Source organism: Diaphorina citri, unplaced genomic scaffold (genome assembly GCF_000475195.1).
Source record: "Diaphorina citri unplaced genomic scaffold, Diaci psyllid genome assembly version 1.1 scaffold1240, whole genome shotgun sequence".
NCBI lineage: Eukaryota > Metazoa > Arthropoda > Insecta > Hemiptera > Psyllidae > Diaphorina > Diaphorina citri.
This window is the reverse complement of record NW_007378669.1, coordinates 41,145-55,136: the sequence shown is the minus strand read 5'-3', so window position 1 is coordinate 55,136 and position 13,992 is coordinate 41,145. Positions and strand designations below refer to the sequence as shown.

Below are 13,992 nucleotides of genomic sequence, written 5' to 3'. Positions count from 1 at the left end.
TTCCCTCACCAAAGTAGTGGCACAAAAGACAAAACATCGTTACTTTGTTTGCGAGACGGCCCCAGAGGTGAGTTTAAAAATTTTTAGTGATCTAAAGATTTAAAAGGTTTACCACTCAATGAGCACCAAAAACTCCCATCTCCAGAGTATATGAGTAAAAATAATATCATTTTTTTAAGGAGATATCTTTTACCTTTTCAGAACCAATTATAATGCAGAATGTACCGAGTTGAAAAAAAAAAGAAAAAAAAAAAAAAAGTTCGATCGGTCGTTGCGCTGCTAACCGGCCTCACCAGTGGGTAGGCACATGATTGGTACACGTTGGCACAGTTGAAGTCCTAGGTACACCTTGACCACGAGAACTTTCCACGATAACAGCCGAACAACATATGTTACAACCACTTTTATTCAACGAAGTGTGAAAAAATAAATAACAAAAAATCGCGAAAGCCTACTATCACGTAGAAAAGAGTTAATCCGTCGTCTAACCGTCTCCCACTTTAATGTAAAGAAAGTTTTTTAGTGATCAAAACTGAGTTTTAGCGATATAGTGATCTACTTCCGATCTTAATAATAATAATAAAAAAATAATCAAATCTGTACATTTATTTATTTTTTTTTTAATTAGGTACCTAGGTATTTATTAATAAATTATTTTTTATTGAGATAAATAAACGTTTAAAAATTTTATTTTGTAAAAAACAAAAAAAAAAAATATTTCCAGTTGAAACTGAATGTTCTTGTATACTTTTCTGTCTGCTCAATGATCGGACTTCTTTTTTCCAAAGCTTTTTTTTTTTTTTAAGAGGAAGTTTAGAGGAAACTGTAACTGCTAAGGTCTTACTGTCCCAAAAGCAAAGAGAGACAGGATGGGAGAAAGCCAGCTGTTCCAAGAAAGAACCTTATCTGTTTAGGATAAATTCTGTGCCAGGTGAGAATCAAACCCCCATGTCTGCATTTACAAAGCAGACATGCTACCCTCCAAGCTAAGTAGGCTGACAGGTCTGCCTTTAGATATTTTCACTTGCTATGCAAAGCCAACCTGACAACTGCATACCCGAGCAGAATAACATAATTCAATAGAATATACACATAGACACTGACACCCAACAGGAATCTAATGCATCAGGATGTGTTGACCACTTGCTTGAGAGGGGCTTCTAAATAGGTTGCGAGAGCTTCAGCCTTTGCCCGTAACATTCCAAAGCAGACATTTTCTTTGGCGTACAAACACAGGAGAACGTTGGCTACTTGGGTGATTGCAACTTTGCCATTCTAGAACATAAATAAATAGATAATAATGAGATTTTTTAAAAAGGGCTTCTAAATAGGTTGCGAGAGCTTCAGCCTTTGCCCGTAACATTCCAAAGCAGACATTTTCTTTGGCGTACAAACACAGGAGAACATTGGCTACTTGGGTGATTGCAACTTTGCCATTCTAGAACATAAATAAATAGGTAATAATGATATTTTTTAAAAGGTGTGCTGTTGAACTGGTCTTTCTCGTTAGTGAATAATTAAATTGTAAGATACTAGTGAACAGTAGGACTTTGAAAAAAAGCTCTTAACAGAACTCCCAAATGTCTCATTACAGGGAAACTTTTTTTTAAGAATTTTCCCAATGAAGGTCCATACCAAATTTGGTGCTTTCCTGAATAAATGCAGCTTTTGGCCAAAATTGTGACGTTGGGCCACCCACTGTCCTAAAATCTAAGAGAGATGGAGGACAGGATAGGAGAAATCCAGCTGTTCTGTGAATGAACCTTCTTTTCATCTGACTTTCTCTTTAAGATAGTGTTCACCCAGAAGAATCAAACCCACAACCTAGCATTTACAAGACAGGTCTACTTGTTGCACTAGTACAGGGGTTGCCAACCTTCAATGGATCAAAGGCTACTCAGATGACCAAGAGACCAGCAAGCTAAATTTTAGTCTTTGAACCAAAAATTTACGCTGTAATGACATATTATGTAAATCTTTGGTTCCCATTAGAGTGTTTCTCCTTTTGCAAGCTACCACTAGCTCATTATTGATGAGTTGGTCATCTCTGGACTAGTATATCAGAAAGGAAACTTACACTACATTCCATCAGGACCATTTGCAGGCTATCTTCTTTGAAAGCTGACCGTCCATTCTTCTCAAAAGCTGACCAAATATTACTTGTGATGGCTGCAATGACTGTTCCATCGTTGTCTTTGTGTCCACTGTATGCCAGCAGTGTTCCTTCGTAGCTCATTAACCTGTAAATGAAATCCCAATGAAGGTCCATACCAAATTTGGTGCTTTCCTGAATAAATGCAGCTTTTGGCCAAAATTGTGACGTTGGGCCACCCACTATAAACAGTATACCCGAGGCCTTTGAACTAATTTGCTGAAGTACCTAAGCGAAAAAGGGGCATAAAGGGACTTTTCAGTCTCATTCTAGCAGTATAAACAGGGTTTATTCTATTCTATTCTATTCTAATCTATTTCTCAAAAATAGCGATTTTTGAGAATTGGAAGATTTTCGGTGTTTCTTTATCAGCAAAACTTGATATTTTTATTTAATTTTTCGATTGAGGGCCCTATCTTCTAAGCTACGTAAATTGTCTCCGATTCCTTTCAATTTTCCCTACATTAGACTGCGGGAATAAAAGACTTTTCAGTCTCATTCTTTCAGTCTAAGCAGTCTCATTCTTTCAGTCTATTTTTACCTTCAGGTATCCGCACCGATCAGGAAATCAAAGAGAAGGCAGACTGGTCCAAATCCAGCGAGGCCTCCATGAAGCTGAACGTGCTCATATTCGGGTTCGATTCCATGTCCCGGCTAAACTTTATCCGGCAACTGCCCAAATCATATACGGTACTGAAGAGTATGAACGCTATAGTATTGGAAGGATATAATATAGTGGGCGATGGAACACCGCAGGCACTTATACCTATGCTGACAGGTAAGGGGGTATTTCCCTTTTGGAAATTGAAGAAAAAAAATGTGAACCACTGCTACATTTGACGTATGTGGTCTGTGTCGTAGCATGCCCATCCCGTAGTATGTCCCTCATCAGATGGGCGAGAAGAGACATAATACTTCCCATTTAGGTGCTGGGTCAACATGAGAACACCAGAAAGTAACCTGTTGAAATAGGTATGTAGGTATTTGCAATCGAAAAACGAGCACAAATTTTTATTTTCAAAGAAAATTTTGGTAAGTAAGCTTGTGATTGTTAAGAAAAACATGATTGTTAAGATAGATTTTGAAGGATTCTGTTGATTGAATCTAAGAACTGAGGCGACGAAAAAATAGTCTCAGCCGAGAATTGAACTCAGAACTTTTCTTTAGCTCACAATGTATAATCGTCTATATTCCAGGTTTCACAGAGCTTGAATTACCCGACACCCGACGTCGCATGGGTTCCCGCGCTCAGTACTGCGATGTGTATCCGTTCATATGGAAAGACTATCAGACACACGGTTACGTGACGTTATATGGTGAAGACACGCCAGAGTTTGGCACCTATACGTATCGACTGAAAGGATTTCAAGTAAGCAGAAGGTCTTGGGTTCGATACTCACCGTGGACAATTTTTTTTTCTCTTTTCCATGGCAATTTTTTCAACGGGTTCCTCTTTGGTGTCCCCTTGACTGGGTAATCAGGAGATCGTTAGTTTGAATACTTGAGATCAAAAAGTAAATAAATAATTAAAATAATATACTAGGGGGTTAGGAAAAATGCTGCTACTTCCATGGAGAACACGCAAAATAAATTAAAATAAATAAATGTGCAATTTCCCATTCCAGGATCAACCGACGCATCATTGGCTATCCACATTCTTTCGCGATTCTATGAGTGAACAGAAGAAGGATAAGTTCTGTCTGAAGAATATGCCGAGACATCGGGTAAGCCAGCTTTTGCTGTCTATATCTAACTTAACACGAAATAAAGTTTCAGATTTACAATATTACAGAGAAAAACCTTGGAAAAACTTTACATGTCCCATTAAAGCCATATCAGAAAATGTATGATACGATTTTTATATTGTTATATTGCTGGGTTATCTAGTACCTTTACCTCAGACCTCAGCAAAAGAAAGCATAAATTGCCAGCCTTGTTAGCTTGGTTGGTAGCGCGTCTGCCGTATAAGCGCTAGGTCGTGGGTTCGATTCCCGCCCCTGGAGAACTTTATCCTAAACAGATAAATTTCTTTCTCGGATCGGCTGGCATTCTCCTATCATGTCCACCTTGCTTCGATTGCGAGACAATAACCGTCGTTTTTTTTTTTTATTATTTTTTTTTTTTCAAGGATTTGAGGGAGTCTTAACAACAGAAGTCGTATCTTCCCGAAATAAAAGCAGGACAGAATAGGAGAAAACTAGCCATTCCTGCAACAAACGTTATCCGTGTAGAATAAAGTTCGTTCCCGGCGGGAATCGAAACCGCGACCCAGCGCTCACAAGGCAGAAGCACAACACTCATCCTAGCTAACTAGGCCGGGGTAATGGTTGAATGAAGGGAAAATGAAGGAATCTAAAGAGGAAAGAAGGTATAAATCCATGGAAAAATAATTTATTTTTGTTGGAAATTCAAATTAGTTTTCCCAATAAATTCCACTTCTCTCTGGTCTACAAAGTAATGAAGTTTCCACACCATCCAATTTCACAAATTCCACTGTGTTATCCCCTATCAAGTACCTAATCACGTAGATAAGGAACGTGCGTGCTTTTCTTTCATTTTCCATAAGTTCTTTCTTGTTTGAGAAACTTCTTTTTTTGTTTCCTTTCGCCTTTATCAGTGCGACCGACTATCGTTGCTGTAAAGTTTCATATCTTGTTTTTTGTTTTTTCCATTAAATCCATTTCGTGATTTCTTTTTTTTTACTTCTAGGTACTAATTTTTCTCCCTTTTCTTTTCGTTGTCATCTTCTTTTCCTCCTCCTCCTTCTTCTCCCCCCCCTTTCCTTTTCTTCTTCGTCCTCTTTTCTTTTTCTTTCTCTCCCAGTATCTAGTGTCTCTTCTTCTTCCTATTCTCTCTCCTTCTTCATCTTCTTCTCCCCCTCCTCCTTCTTTTCTTCTTCCTCTTCTTCTCCTCCTAATTCTTTTCTCTTTCTTCTTCTTCTGATTTCTCTTTCTCTTCTTCTTTCTATTCTCCTCCTCTTCCTCCTTGTCTTCTTCTTTGTCCTCTTCGCCTCCTCCTTCTATTCTTCTTGTTCGTCCTATTCTCCTCCTCCTTTTCTTATTATTTTCCTGCTTGTTCTTCCACTGCTCCTCCTCTTTCTTCTTTGTCTTCTTCTTCCTCTTCTCCTCCTTTTTTTTCTTCTTCTTCTTCCTCCGACTTTTCTTCGTCTTCTTTTTCGTCCTCTTCCTTCTTCTCCTTTTCATCTTCATCTTTCTTTGTCCTATTCTTCTTCTCCTCCTCCTCTTTCTTCTTCTTTGTCTTCTTTTCTTTTTTCTTCCCCTCCTTCATCCTTTTCTTCTTCTTCTTCTCTTCCAGTTAAGTCAGTTTTGCGCTTTATTGTTTCATTACTCGTAACTCTCGCGGAGGTACCTACCTAACTCTTTATCGCTTCGCTAACTTGATAACTTCGTTTTGTGTATTTGTGTTCAACTGTTCACGTTTAGTTTTAGTTTGTGAGGAGATCTCGTCGAGTTACTTTCGACTGAACAGTATAATATATTTTTTCGGAGATTTTTATTTTTCGTCGCGATGTTCTTGTGGGTGTAGATTTGTGTGCAGTTTTTGTGACAGCTTTCTTTTGCAGCCCTCCATCCGAAGAGGCTCAGTAGTGTGGATTTTTTGACATCTTTGGTAAGTGATAGATAGGGACTTTTGAATGCTTTTTAGATCTTCTCTTTAACTAGGTAGTTGTGCAGTTGAGCTTCGAGATGAAAAAAAAAAAAAAAAAAAAAAAAAAAAAAACATTTCCGGCCTTTCTGGTCCGATTCTACCAGGAACTCGCGATTGCTACTTTGTGGCTTGAGTCTGCTTACTGCCAGTTTTTCTGGAGCTTTTGGACCATTTAGGGGTCTATTCTTTTCATTTTTACTTTTTCTATATGATATGTATTTATCATTTTTCTATGTGTACCTATTTATTTCTTAAAGTCTGTTTCCAACAAATAATTAGGACATTAGACAAACACACATAGACATACTGCGCCACGGGCCTTTTCGTCGCTTATCTTTATCACTCTTATCAGTAACAAATCAGCACACGGGACATGTGACTTACACCTACCTACGGCTAACTGGATTTATATCGGGTTATTTGGATCAAATATTTCGAAAAGATGTTAATAAAAGGAGCGAATTCTTTGTGAGCTCTGTGACAAACCAACCGAGTTACGTCGTTAGGTAGGTAGGTACTTACCGGATTTATCCGATTTATAATGAGACTACATTAATGTGTTTGTCTTATCTCTCAGAACTGCATTTTTTTTTTCTTCATCCTTTTCCCCCGTTGAGACGTAACTCAATAGGTACTCAAGCTATAAGCGAGGTAGAGCCGTGTTTTATTATGTCTCTTTCTCTCTTTGTGCCCAAAGAGGCAGCACAGAGGTGAATTTTCACTCTTTGGGTGTGATGGCGTTACCACACTTGCTGCCACGGGCCACCTATGTATTTTCAATGGTTAACTGAAAGAAGGACTCTGATTGAAATTTTGCTATTTCTTGACGAAAAAAATTCCAAGAATTGAAAAGTCTGTCTATCATGTTAAGGTAAATGTAATACAGGAGTTTCTATGGGTAAACACCATGGAATATGCTTTGGGAGTCAGGGTGCTAAAGTTGAAAATTCATATCTCCTTGGCGATAGTGCCACGGAGAGGGATAATAAAATACGGCTTAAAATACATTGATCGTCTGGCTGAGGACCGTTAAACTGAGAATGTGCCAGCCTGCCATCAGCTTGTCAAGCCACAGACATTATTACATTAACATAAATCATTGGCGATGGTACACTCTGCTCATAGAAGATTTACATCCTTCTGGTCTAAGATCTCTATGGAGAGTATGGAGTCTATGAATGGCCCAAGAAAGAGTACCTACGTAGTGTAAGTATGTAAAATGAAACATCTATGAAAGTAAAGTCTTCAATAAATAAAATTACAGTGACTTTAAACGCTCAAAAAAATATTCAAAAAGGTCCTTCTTACCCGGAAGAGTAGTGTAACTCAAAGAGAAGACAGTTTCGTTCTCCAAATAGTGAGGGCTGAGGTAGGAAGGGCATGTAGGTAGGTAATTGGCATATTTGCGCCAAAACGAAATGTTGGTTGGTCTCCAATAAGATCAATATGATCTTTTGTGCTGATCTAAAGAGAATGACGAGGATGAGAAGAAGAAGAAGAAGAAGAAGAAGGAGGAGGAAGAGGAGGAGGAGGAGGAGGAGGAGAAGAAGAAGAAGAAAAAAGAAGAAATGGAGAAAGACAAGATTAAGAAACCAGGAGTAGGTGTAGGAGAAGAAGTTAGACGGACTACCAATCTTACAACAACCTGCCAAACACACTTTAAAGAGCATCAGAGGTTAAAGAACTTCACAACAAAGAAAGTAAAGTAGGTGACAAAATAGTATCAACCTTTAGGAATGCATCAATGAATGCTGGCAACCTACTCAAAACACATCTGACATCTGAGAGAATTCTCGGTCATGGTCAGACAGTGCAAAATTCAACCTTACCTCAAACACTCGGAAAGTACATCATTGCAAAATTGCAAATGTGTCATAAAGTCATAATGCGAGATATTAAAGAGTTTAATGATACTTGAAATTGCACTAATGTCATTTCTGATGCCAACATAGTTCGTCTATGAGAGAAGAGATTATTTTTAAATTATATTATTGTTTCATTGTTACGCATCAAAAAAGCGGTGAAACACTGCTTTTTGTTCTTATTTGATAGGTGGCAGCTAAATAAGTCTTATTTACCTGCCACCTATTACCAAGATTTCACTAATTCTTGACTCCTACACATCAATTTAGCCATTCTATTAACCAATGGATCTTCTTAACAACAAGTCCAATTTAGAGTGTACCTAGGTATGAGAATTTGATATGAATAGCCTTCGGAGGTGTTTGTAGAAGCTCATGCAAAGGTGTTCCTACTCCTGCAGTAAAAATTGTCAGCACTATGGCATTTTTTTTTTTCCCAAGAAGTTAGATAGTGGGAACTGTAACTCTTAAGGTCTTATTGTCCTGAAATCGAAGAGAGAAGGAAGACAGAGGTTTGATAGAGGGAACTGTACCTTACTGCTAAGATCTTATCATCCCGAAATCGAAGAGAGAAAGAAGACAGGAAAAAGCCAGCCGTTCCGAGACCGAACGTTATCCGTTCAGGATAAAATCCGCCCCGGGCGGGGGATCGAACCCGCGCTTAGCGGCTTACAAGCAGCGACGCGCTACCAACCGATTCTAACTAGGGCTGGCAACCTACTCAAAACCACATCTGACATCTGAGAGAATTCTTCGGTCATGGTCAGGACAGTGCAAAATTCAACCTTACCTCAAACACTCGAAACGTACATCATTGGCAAAATTGCAAATGTGTCATAAAAGTCATAATGCGAGATATTAAAGGAGTTTAATGATACTTTGAAATTGCACTAATGTCATTTCTGATGCCAACATAGTTCGTCTTATTGAGAGAAGAGATTATTTTTTTAATTAAATATTGTTTCATTGTTACGCATAAAAAAAGCGGTGAAACACTGCCTTTTTGTTCTTATTTGATAGTTGGCAGCTAAATAAGGTCTGGTACTTTACCTGCCACCTATACCATACCTAATATATTATTCCTGCAAAGCGAATCCTATGCAATATTTGAGACAATTTTTTCCACGTCATGTCGTCTACATTGACATTGAAGGTCGCATGTGAAGGTCACACAGAGTTGACTTCCCACAACATTCGATCTGCGTTGCATATACCAAACAAATGACAATAAACTATTACTAATCACCGCAATAGATCACCTAATGAGTAGGCTTACCTAGGTCAGGGAATAGTGAAGAATGATAATAGATCAGTTTGCGCTTGCTTGGATGTGATGAATGTTTCAAAGTCATAGAGCAGGAAAAATGAGGACCAACGAAATTTTTCTTTTTCTTCTACGACTTCTAGATACCGAGATAAATCGATTAAAAAAATACCGGTAGATCGTAAACTTTGACGTCACGACATACGCTCCCGTAGGCGATGACGTCATAGGGGATCGAACCCGCGGCTTAGCGCTTACAAGGCAGACGCGCTACCAACCGATCTAACTAGGCTGGCAACCTACTCAAAACACATCTGACATCTGAGAGAATTCTCGGTCATGGTCAGACAGTGCAAAATTCAACCTTACCTCAAACACTTGGAAAGTACATCATTGCAAAGAATTTTCGACCTTTTAAAGTTACTTTTTCGGAGTTTCGACCTCATATTTGGATTTTTCACAACTTTTTACGTAGGAATCGACCTTTTATTAATATTATTTTCCCATTTGCAACTGCTCCATTTACCATCTATTACAGTCGAACGTGTCTAAGTGGGAAACCTGGATACGTGGAAAAAAAAAATTGCCGGTCCCTTGGATTCCCACTTGACAGGTTCGACTGTATTTTCTAGGTAAGAGCAATAACGAATCAGTAATCAATGGGCAAGGTAGTAATTATAGCTATACCTACATAATTATGTACAGTATACACCTACTACCTATAGGTAACGTTTTTGTGCATTGTGCAAAAAGAACCATTAAAAAAAGTTAGTCGAGTGTAGTAAAAGTTTCAACTCAGAGAGAGGTTCAACACAAGTTGGCCTGAGTGTGACCCCGGGATCTCTGAAATACGAGTCTTTACCTACAACTTAATCCAAACAGACATACCTGCATACAAACCTCTGCTTAACAGCGAGCCAACCAGGAGAAAGGAGGTGGAAGAAGAAGAAGAAGAAGAAGAAGAAGAAGAAGAAGAAGAAGAAGAAGAAAAGGAAAAAAGACGAGATTAATATGTATATTGTAGGTATCGAGATAATAGTAGTTTAGTATATTGCAAGTAAAAAGAAGCATAAGAAGACAAAGAATCAGTAGAAGAAGTGTCGCGACGACCTATGAACTCAAAGCGAGAAAGTTTTAGATAACACTTCAGTCGATCATTTAAGACCGGTTTTAGCGTCACCTATGATAGGCTACGCCGAGCAAGGCCAATAAATGGATGGGTGAGTTAGGTGACTTAAAGGAATAATGGGAGAACGGGCTCTAGTCTTGATTTTAAATCATTACATGAAAGTAAAATCAAATCAATAATAAAAATAAACTGAAAAGTAAAGCAAGAAGTAGGGTATGAAGAAAGAAGAATGTTTCGGTCCAGTCCAAGGACACCTAAGAATCTTTAGAACCTGTTACCATACATAATTCGTATTCTAGCCAGCACTATTTAAGTAAAGCAAGAAGTAGGGTATGAAGAAAGAAGAATGTTTCGGTCCAGTCCAAGGACACCTAAGAATCTTTAGAACCTGTTACCATAAATAATTCGTATTCTAGCCAGCACTATTCATAACAAAAAATAGTAGAATGACTATTAATAGACATGCCTAGAGAAGGTATGAAGTGTATGAACGTCTTAAATTGTCTTAAGTTCAGATGGTTGGTTTTGCTGCACTTCTGCAGTCATGATTGAAAGAACACTAAATACCTTATAAATAACTTACCTTACGTGAGATTAGCCAACACCCCAGAGTTATGAATGAGAACTTCAATGGTAAAGTAAATTTCAAAGTAGTAAATTGACTAGGTTGAGGGAAAAGCCCGTATCGCCCCGGGATGCCGCGTGGAGGGACTACTAGGGCAGATATAACGGTTTTGTAAGGCAGGACATTGGGATTTCATGCAGAACATTGACCCCTTTCCTGAAAGCAGCTTGCAATATTTTGAAGTCACAACAATTAGGTATTAGTATTATGTATTTTGTTATTAGACTTGCAAAAAATACTGGAGAAAATATTAGTTGAGTAGTTGTTGCACAATCAATCTTTTTAAACGTTGTCCTGATGATCACTGATCTGAACAATCCGGGAATACCAGGGAGGTGTCCAAAGTGTGGTCCCACGGGAGAAGGTTTACGGGAGGGCGAAGAAAATCGAGGTTTGCAGCTCTGGAAAAAAAGAACACCAGTAACTTATACCTTGTTCTCTTCACAGTTGGAAGTTACTGGTGTACTGGTGTTCTTTTCAAAGGTGAATCTTCATAAAGTCACGTCAGAATCTATCAGCATGTTTGAAGCGGTGTTCACACATAGTCGACGCCGTGGACAGACGTAGACTGAAACCGTCCACACTGCCTCGACAACATAGATTCACCCCGACAATCGATCGACGGTTTATCGACGGCGTCGATTATGTGTGGACACAGCTTGATAGAGGCAACTGTAACTCCTAAGGATCGTCCCGAAAGCGAAGGGAGAAGACAAGATAGGAGAAAGCCAGGCGTTCCAACAACGAATCTTATGGTTTAGGATAAACATCGCCCGCGCGGGATTCGAAAGAACTAAGGCTTACAAGGCAGACGTGCTGCCTTTCTTGCTAATTATGCTAAACTTGAAGAAGTATATGTTTATCATTTCAACCTACCTAGTATGCTAAACTTCCTCTATAATTGGTTGATTTTTTCGAATTGATCCAATAAAAAGGTCCAGAATTAAAGAAATTAAAGCGCTTACAAGGCGTGCTACCCTTCAAGCTAACTAGCCTGGCTGTGTCTATTGGCATAACAACCCACCTATCTCCTATGTTTGTTTTCATATATCGGTTTATCAGGTCAATGCCCTCGGTTGGCAAAGTTTGATCACCCCTCAGATTTCCTGAACCAAGAATCAGATAGGACCTCAGCCATGTTATTGTTCTGTCATCTTTTCATGTCATCTCTTCTTCATCTCATCTCTAGTGACGTCACATACGTTACAGTTTAACGCACAAATAAGTACTTGTCACATAGAAGTTCTTGTTCAGCTTCCAAAGAGATATTTCATTCTACTTTTTATCTACTTGGAAATTGTTTACATACCTTTGTACGTTTATTTGAGATATCTCTGTTTGTGTGGTACCTATAAGAGATATTTCATTCTACTTTTTATCTACTTGGAAATTGTTTACATACCTATGTACGTTTATTTGAGATATCTCTGTTTGTGTGGTATGGATCAAATCTTGGAAATGACTTTTGAGTCACTATTACTGGGCCGATTGACTTGAAATTCGGCAAACTTGTGATTTTTGCATGAGGGATATCCTATCAGAAATTTTGGTTACTCTAGAATTCTAGATTAATGTAGAAACCTTAATGATTTTGCCATCTAATTTTATTGTGTTACCTGTCATTTTATTATTGTCATTAATACCTTAGTGGGTAGTTGTGATGTACCTATTTTCTATCTTGTGACATAATTTCATACTTTGGAAATGACTTTTGAGTCACTATTACCTACTCACTAGGCCGATTGACTTGAAATTTGGCAAACTTGTGATTTTTGCATGACAAAGGGATCTATCAGAAATTTTGGTTACGTCTAGAATTTAATGTAGAAACCTTAATGATTTTGCCATCTGATTTTGTTGTGTTATCTGTCATTTTATTATTGTCATTAATACCTTTTAGTGGGTAGTTGTGATGAATTTTCTATCTTGTGACATAATTTCATACTTTTTCCTTTGTTCTTTGTCTACGTTAAGGTAAGGTATTCTTTGGCATTCCTTCCTTAGGTTTTTCCTCATTCTGTCATCATTTCCAATAGTTGTGACATTTGCTTCTTAATACTTGAGCAGATCTAACGGAATTTTCCTCCATTCTTTGTCAATGTAGTTTGTCGTCGTCGTCTTGTCTTCTTCTTCTCCTCCTCCTTCTCTTTCTTCTTCTTCTTCTTCTTCTTCTTCTCCTCCTCCTTCTCTTTCTTCTTCTTCTTCTTCTTCTTCTTCTTCTTCTCCTCCTCTTTCTTCTTCTTCTTCTCCTCCTCCTCCTCTTTCTTCTTCTCCTTCTTCTCCTCCTCCTCTTTCTTCTTCTCCTTCTCCTCCTCCTCTTTCTTCTTCTTCTCCTCTTCTTTCTTCTTCTCCTCCTCTTTCTTCTTCTTCTTCTCCTCCTCCTCTTTCTTCTTCTCCTCCTCGTCTTTCTTCTTCTTCTCCTCCTCCTCTTTCTTCTTCTCCTCCTCGTCTTTCTTCTTCTTCTCCTCCTCTTCTTCTTTCTTCTTCTTCTCCTCCTCTTTCTTCTTCTTCTTCTCCTCCTCTTTCTTCTTCTTCTCCTCCTCCTCTTTCTTCTTCTCCTCCTCTTTCTTCTTCTTCTCCTCCTCTTTCTTCTTCTTCTCCTCCTCTTTCTTTCGCGTAGCGGCGCCTTCCCGGGCCGGATTTTTTTTTTACTTTGCCTTTTAGTGTGGATAGATGCGAAACCCCACATGGCTTCTGCACTTAAAGCTCATAAAGTGCGTGGAACACAGTCGACGTCTCGACAGGTGTCCGTTTAGCGTGATTACGCAGTAGTACGAACCGATTCGAAGAGAGTATTATTTTATTGTTAATATAATATTAATGTAATGTGGCCGGTGCGGGGGGGACGACTCAACCCCTCAAAAACGCCCGGGCCGGTTGAGAATGCGAACCAGAGGACGCCCGGGAGCCCACGGGATTCAACCTGTTGGGACTGGATACATATCTTATCTTGGAAGTAATATTCTGTAGTTCTTACCCGTATGTGACTCGGGGTGTGTTTTGAGAACGGTTTCGGTTGACGAATTCGGACGTATTATAACGATTTTTCTGTGTATCCCCTCGTCCGAATCAGGTCTATTATAATACATAAACGGATTATCTGTCTATCTGTGTACGGATGAGCCTGTCAAGATGAAGTATACGGTTTGTAAGGACTAACCTTTGTTCCTTTTAGGTTGATGCTATGTATAATCCCTGTCCAGTCTGTAAGAACTAGTTTCCTCGTTCGCTCCTTTTAGTTACTCTGCTTCTTGATTTTCGATTTCTTCTGCTTCTCCTCCTCTTCTTCTT

The 13,992-nt window shown here is 38.7% G+C and overlaps 3 protein-coding genes across 3 annotated transcripts in view; 2 read left to right on the top strand and 1 right to left on the bottom strand.

The window, feature by feature from the left end:
- Positions 1-924: 924 nt before the first annotated feature.
- On the bottom strand, positions 925-6,361 carry LOC103513141 (ragulator complex protein LAMTOR2). Its single transcript, XM_017446402.2, has 3 exons — positions 6,344-6,361; positions 2,078-2,240; positions 925-1,275 (listed from the first exon to the last, which is right to left on the bottom strand). Exons 2-3 carry the CDS (start codon positions 2,234-2,236, stop codon positions 1,126-1,128), a joined length of 309 nt encoding a protein of 102 aa, XP_017301891.1. The 5' UTR covers positions 2,237-2,240; positions 6,344-6,361; the 3' UTR covers positions 925-1,125.
- LOC108253086 lies at positions 2,697-11,268 on the top strand. The gene is made up of 4 exons (XM_017446400.1): positions 2,697-2,930; positions 3,349-3,521; positions 3,778-3,876; positions 11,149-11,268. Exons 1-4 carry the CDS (start codon positions 2,762-2,764, stop codon positions 11,266-11,268), a joined length of 561 nt encoding a protein of 186 aa, XP_017301889.1. The 5' UTR covers positions 2,697-2,761.
- Positions 11,269-13,388: 2,120 nt separating this feature from the next.
- The window catches only part of LOC108253087, a 4,124-nt gene continuing 3,520 nt past the window's right edge, over positions 13,389-13,992 (top strand). The window contains exon 1 of the mRNA XM_017446404.2: positions 13,389-13,445. Within this exon, the coding sequence (XP_017301893.2) occupies positions 13,389-13,445 (57 nt within the window). The remainder of the gene's footprint in view (positions 13,446-13,992) is intronic.

Coding starts and splice junctions, on each gene's coding strand:
- LOC103513141 (XM_017446402.2), bottom strand. CDS start 2,236: ATGAGCTACGAAGGAACACTGCTGGCATACAGTGGACACAAAGACAAC. Junction 1,276..2,077: donor TGGTCCTGATGGAATGTAGT/GTAAGTTTCCTT, acceptor TTTATGTTCTAG/AATGGCAAAGTTGCAATCAC.
- LOC108253086 (XM_017446400.1), top strand. CDS start 2,762: ATGAAGCTGAACGTGCTCATATTCGGGTTCGATTCCATGTCCCGGCTA. Junction 3,522..3,777: donor ATCGACTGAAAGGATTTCAA/GTAAGCAGAAGG, acceptor TTCCCATTCCAG/GATCAACCGACGCATCATTG. Junction 3,877..11,148: donor AGAATATGCCGAGACATCGG/GTAAGCCAGCTT, acceptor TTCTCTTCACAG/TTGGAAGTTACTGGTGTACT.